This window comes from Canis aureus, chromosome 21 (genome assembly GCF_053574225.1).
Source record: "Canis aureus isolate CA01 chromosome 21, VMU_Caureus_v.1.0, whole genome shotgun sequence".
Taxonomy (NCBI): domain Eukaryota; kingdom Metazoa; phylum Chordata; class Mammalia; order Carnivora; family Canidae; genus Canis; species Canis aureus.
This window is the reverse complement of record NC_135631.1, coordinates 9,075,555-9,081,759: the sequence shown is the minus strand read 5'-3', so window position 1 is coordinate 9,081,759 and position 6,205 is coordinate 9,075,555. Positions and strand designations below refer to the sequence as shown.

Genomic DNA, 6,205 nt, shown 5'->3' with positions numbered 1-6,205 from the left:
CATGGGTCACATGGGACCTGGGGGTGAGTGATGCAGGGATGCAGCCCCAGAGGCTGGAGAGCTTCCTGGAGGTACGGGGTGGGGGGCGGCCGCTGGGCCCAGGGCTCCGGCAGAACTGAGTCACCTGAGCTGTCCCTGTGCGTGGGCCCTGCCCCCTGCAGTGCACAGCCAAGGCCAAGGCCAGTTAGAAGGCTCCCCCTGCTGCCACCGGGACAGCTCTGCTCAAACCCCCAGAGACGGGAGCTTTCTGGTCACCCCCAGTCCACCATCACTTGGCCTCAGGCTGAGCACACTGCGCATTCGCCCTTGTCACTCACCCCACGTGAATGGAAACAGCTTGTTTTCAAAGACGAGGAGTTCAAGGCTTGGAAAGAGGTCTCGGAAAACCGCCCCTTGCTCCCTGGTGGGTAGCCCAGCGGGTAGAGCCAGGCAGTGTGAGTCCTGAGGACTGGGGAGCACGTCCCTCCTCCTCCCTCACCTCCCCAACAGAGAGAACAGTCCCAGCAGGAGGGGCAGGTGACCCTGAAACCAGGAAGGTCACCCCTCCCCCCAATCCACCCCCTACCGCACCGGCCCCACCTGCACACAGGCTGCCTGGAAAACAAGCTATTACAGCTCGGGACCCCCAAGCCCAGAATTCCGTGGACCCAACCAGAGGGGCTGCAGAGAGCAGAGGTCTAGAACCCTCCTGACCCAAGAGCTCAGACCAGACTGGCTTCTGTGTGAACCCCACTGGGGATGGGGCTCTCACCCCAACTTTGACCCCTCGTTGGGATGAAGGTCTGGGCAGAAGTCTCCAGAGAGTGGCAGGATGGGGTGCATCGGGGGCAGTGCAGGCCCTGGGGCTTTCTCTCTACTTCTTCGGAGGAATCCCCTCCCCCAACAAGAAGTCCTGTCGTTTGGGGGAAAGTTCCTTGCAGGGAATGGTTTCCTCTGGCTTCCCAGCAAAGGGAAGCCCTGCCTGGGTCTGAGCCCCGGGGCCCTGCGAGGAGATCCACCAGGCTTCCCAGGTCCCGTGTGAGTGACGCCAGGACCCAATTTCGGTCCTTCACTCCCCACGCCATCCTTCCAGCCAGAAAGGCCACCAAAATGAAGGTCCCCTCAACAGGTGGAGATCAGTGTCTTATCTTTCTGTCCTCTGGCTGGTTCCTCACCAGTGGACCTTCCAGCTGGAGGCATACAACTCTGAGTCCTCCCCACCGGGCAGCCCTGGACACACTGTCTCCGCTCACCCCAGAGGACGCAGCCGGGCGGGGAGGGCAGAAGCTGCCGGCTGGCCTGGCCAACCATCAGGAATGGCGTGGACCCCCGCCCCCCCCCCGACTTGCCCAGGAGCCCTGCCACCGCCCTCCTGGTCCAACACTGTGGGTGCTGGCCAGCCAGGACCTGGCGGCTGGATCGCTGGAGCTGCCCGGGCCCCTCTGTGGGGTGGGGTGGGGTCAAGGGGAGCAGAGGGCTGGGGGCTTCCTTCCGGAGGGCCTTCGGACAGGTGGCATGTGGGTGGTGGGGGGCAGCTGGGGCGGCTGGGCGCAGCTCAAGGCGGGGGTGCGCTGACCGCGGTGAGGGAGGCGGGCTGGGAGGGCCCTCCCTGAGCAAGCAGTGGCCCCGCGGCCTTCCGGCCTCCCGAGGCACACCCAGGAGCAGGAGTCAGCCAGGGCCAAACCTCAGGGCACTTCCCAGCCTCGGGAGAGGTCGCCTGGCAAGGAGGGTGTGAACGCGGCCCAGCAGATGACACTGCGTTCATTGACTTCCCTCGCCCCCCGGCCGCGGGGGTGCCGGCTTCCCCACCCCGCCCCACACCCACAGGGGGGGCCGCCAACCCCCCCCACCCCCCACCCCGGGGCAAGAACCGCACGCACCACGCCGGGGCTGGTAGAAAAGGGAAAAGACCAAGTCGTTTATTTGGAATGAACATATGATGCAAAAACGAAATATTAAGACCGACGGTTCCATGACAACCATCACAATAAATACATAGATAGTCTGATAATTTAACGCGCCTGCTCAGCAGGCCCAGGCTCTGCGGTTCCGCACGGGGAGATCCTTCGATGTGGGTCAGGGCCTCGGCTCCCGGCCTCGGTCCGCACGGCGCTCAGCGGGGCGCCCCGGGGCTCCTGCCGGCGCGGCCCCGTGGGGCTCGGTCCGCAGCGCCGGCTCCTGCGGGGCGGGGGCGGGGGCGGGCGGGGGCGGGCGGGGGCGAGCGGGTCCCCGGCCCGGGCCCGCCCTCCGGCCGGCACTCACCGCGGCGGCGCTCGGGGCGCGCGGGGCACACGGGGGGCGCGCGGGGCACGCTCAGGGCGCGCGGGGCGGCCGGGGCTCGGGGGGCGCGGCGGGCGCGGCGCGCTCCTGGCGGCTGCGGAAGTCCTGCAGGGCGCGGCGGTTCTGGAAGTCGATGAGCGCCAGCGTGATGGCCGCGTTCCAGCAGCTCTCGCCCGCGCAGCGGAAGTCGATCTCCTTGCGGTCGGTGGTGACGATGGTGAAGTAGACGTACTTGCCGGTGCGCTCCACGCAGTCCACCTTGAGGATGGAGTGGAAGCGCAGCTCCTTGGGGCGCGCGCCGGGCCCGGCGGGGAAGAGGCGCAGGCGGTCGGGGGTGAGCACGCCGCGCTTCTTCTTCCAGAGCTGGAACAGGCTGTCGCTGCGCTTCTCCAGCTCGCCCTCGCGCAGCACCTCGCCGGGAGTCTTCATGGCGGCGGCGGCGGCGGCGGCGGCGGCGGGCAGGCAGCGCTCGCGAGGCGGCGGCGAAGCTCTGCGCCCCGGCCGGCCCGGCGCCGCCTTTATGGGGCCCCGCCCGCGCCGGCCCCGCCCCTCCGAGGCCCCGCCCCTCCGAGGCCCCGCCCCTCCGAGGCCCCGCCCCCCGGCCCCGGGTCGCCCGCGCCGCCGCCGTTCCCCGGCGCGCCAGCCCCGGCCCTCGCGGGGTGACTCGCGGTCCCCGCCCCGCCCCGGACGCCGGGCCCGCGGAGGAATGCGCTGCGGCCGGCCCTGCCCGCGCTGACTCACCCAGGGAGCCCCGGGAAGCGCCGGCGACGGGCCCGGACCCCCACCGCCCAGGCGGCCCGGGGAGACTCCGCCGCCCGCCCCGCCCGGCCCGCCCCCCCGGCCTGCGGTCCCACCTCGCCCCCCGCGGGCCGCCCTGCCGGGACCTGCCCTCACCCCCGGGCCACGCCGCCCCGGAGAGCAGGTGCTGCGCGCCTCTGCTTTCTCTTCTGCGAAATGGGGACGCCGGTGCTTCTGCCAGATTAGCGAACATACGCAAAGTGCTGCAACAGCACCCGTTGGAGCCCAATAGACGCGAGGGACCCCTCCTTCCCGCGCCCCCGGGCAGAGGGCAGCGGACGACCCTCCCCGCCTGCACAGCCCAGTGGGGAGAGGTCCCTGCTGGTGCCGGGGGGTCAGCCTGGAGAGGTGGCGGGGGCGGCTGAGTCATGCCTCCCAGCCAGGGCGGGCAGGCTTTTTTTTTTTTTTTTTAAAACTCTCTTCCTTTAAAGGGTTTATAGGAGCCGAGCGCTGCCGGGCTCCTCCCCGGTTCCCAGGGGTGGGGGTGGAGTCGCAGGAGGGGTCTCTGGGGACCTGGCGCTGGCAGGGCACCTACCTTCCAACAGCTCCACCTAGCTGTGACTCTGGGAAAGGACTGCAGACAGACGGAGGAAGGGCCCGGGGCCCCAGGAGGTGTTCAAGCTTGCAGGGTGGTTGCAAAAGAAAACATGGGTCCCTGGTTCAAACTAGACTCCAGCGTTCATGCTGGTGACAGCAGAGCGTAAAGGAGCGCAGGACCCCTGTGGGAACAGGGCCATGAAGCTGGCCTGGACTGCCCCTGCCCTCACCCCTGCCGTGCAGCCCTGGGGAGTCCCCTAACCTCTCCAGGGGCGTTCAGAGCCCTGGCCCAAAGGGTCACTGGCTCCCACGAGAGGCTTGGGCCAGGCCTTGGCAGGTGGAAGACAGAGCTATCCTCTCTCAAGACAACGCAGGTGGCCATGGCCTTGGAAGGGGTCAGTCCGGTCACTACAGGCACCCCAGCAGAACTGGCTTTTCATACCAGGCTGTGTGCGACCGCTGACCCTCCATCCCCCAGAGCACTCGGCCTTCGTGGGTTGGGGGTGTCAGGCAGTGAGACCCAGCAAGAGGCAGTGGGCCACCAGGAGAAGCAGACCAGGGACAGAGGTCCCCACGAGCCTGCCAGGAGCCCACCACTCTGCCTGTACCCCTTGGAGGCCTGTGGGTGCCCACCAGCCTGCCTCCCCTCGCAGCACTCCTCTCCTTGCCTCCCATCGGCCAGGCCTCTCTGGGGAGCTTTGAGGGGACAGTGACCTGTGCTCTGACAGGTGGGTGTCAGAGGGAGCCGGGAGGACAGTCCCAGGGGGTGGAGAGCCAGGGGCAGGGCAGCCTGAGTGTGTGTGTGTGTGGGGGGGGGGATATTGGGCTGGGGATCCCAGAGGGTTGGGGTCAGGAGTTGGGCCCATCCCGGCAGCTTCACTACTGTCAGCACCTGCCCCAGAGCCTGAGACCCCATCCACCAGAGGCCCCCTGGGGAACCTGCCAGCTCTGGCTCCCCGCTAAGTTAGAGGCCCTGTGCCTGCCCCACCCCCCAGCAGGCCCATCTGGGGACCCTCTGGGGTGGGGAGTGGGGAAAGGATGATGTGGAAGCAAAGCACTGACCTTGTAACCCTAAGGGCAGACCGTTCGGGGGAGCCCCTCCCTGAGCCACTTGATAGCCAGGGGCCCAGAGGACGCACCAGCCAGCTTCCTGCCAGGTACCAGGGACCCTGGGGTGGACTTGGCCTGTGTCCCAAGGGGAGCTGCAGCTCATCAGGGTTCTTGGCCAGGAGAGTGCTGGACAGCCAGCCACAGGCTGGGGACATGGGGTGGGGGAAGCAGCACCCCGCAGGTCTCCAACCCTGTTGGCCTCCTGACAACACGGGGGCTGTTGCAGTGGCTTTCTTGGGTTTGCAGGGAATGGAGTGGGGGTCTCAGAGAAGTTGGGGACTCAGCTGAGCTCATCCTCTGGGACCAGCCAGTGGGATCTGGATCCACTGTCCTGTGTGCGCCCCAAGGCCTGGGGGCAGGAAGTGGCCCCACCCAAACGACCCGGGAGGGGCCCGCACTGGGCTTCGCCTCCATACATGGCGTCAGGCGGTGTGGGTCAGAGCCAAGTTTACTAATATTTATCCTAGGGTCGCATCTGGGATTCATGCGGGGCCTGCCTGGGGGGGACCCGCTCCCGCCCCCAGGCAGACAGGTCCCCCAGACATCTGGCCAGGGACACCTGCTGTCCTGCGCAGCTGAGTGAGGATGTCCCCAGACACAATGAGTGCACCTCTCTCAAACGCCCCTCATGAGGTCATCCGCACCCTGGAGGCTCTTGCCCAACCAGCCTGGGAACAGTGGCCGGTGAGGAAGCCATGCGTCACAGCCGGCCCAGTGCCTGGGGCTCGATACCACCCTCTTCCTGTGGGAGGCGGTGCTCAGAACAGCCCCGGGGTGGGGCTCGCCACGTCCCCCGCCTGGGAGACTCTCTCCACTGGCCTCCTCCAGGAAGCCCCCTGGGATTGCCGGGGCATGCCCTAAGGCCTGCTCCCTGAGCTGTGTAACTGCTGGGCCTTCGGGTCCCCGGGATGGCTCCAGTGTGAACCTTAGGAGGGCAGGGGAGAGAGTCTCCCCCGCGTGGGCCCACAAACCAGGGAGGTGGCCTGATGCCACCTGACCTGAGTGTGCCATAGCCCATTGGCCGCCACCCGTGACTCAGGCCTGCCCTGGATCTGTATCCTCTGGGCGGGGAGCCTGGGAAAAGTGAGAGGCCCCAGAGCAGGAGGCTGGTTTCAGGTTTTCACTGTCAGCCCGGCTTGGCCCCGCAGAGCTGCATCTCTTGCTTCTCTGAGCCCCTCGGCTGGAGTCTCATGGGCAGGGCCCACCTCACCAGACACAGTGACACTGCCCAGAATACCTTTCCCTCCTTGGCCCCCGGCAAGCTCCTATTCATCCCTCAGTGCCCTGCTCAAAGGTCACTATCAGCCCCTGGAATGCAGTGATAAGGGTCTCCGTCTTTGGGGCCCCCGGGGCCCAGCCCAGGTGCTTAGGAAAGGTTGTGGGAGACATGTGGACCTAAACTGCAGTGACCTCGGGAGGGGCTAGGGCGGGGGGGTGGGGGCCAGGCCTGGGCTTGGGAGAGGGGCGGGGAGCCCACGGGGAAAGATTGCCCAGGGCCTGG

At 67.5% G+C, this 6,205-nt stretch overlaps 1 protein-coding gene across 1 annotated transcript; it reads right to left on the bottom strand.

The window, feature by feature from the left end:
* Positions 1-1,870: 1,870 nt before the first annotated feature.
* Positions 1,871-2,765, bottom strand: PHLDA2 (pleckstrin homology like domain family A member 2). Its single transcript, XM_077864315.1, has one exon. It carries the CDS (start codon positions 2,686-2,688, stop codon positions 2,293-2,295), a length of 396 nt encoding a protein of 131 aa, XP_077720441.1. The 5' UTR covers positions 2,689-2,765; the 3' UTR covers positions 1,871-2,292.
* Positions 2,766-6,205: the final 3,440 nt, after the last annotated feature.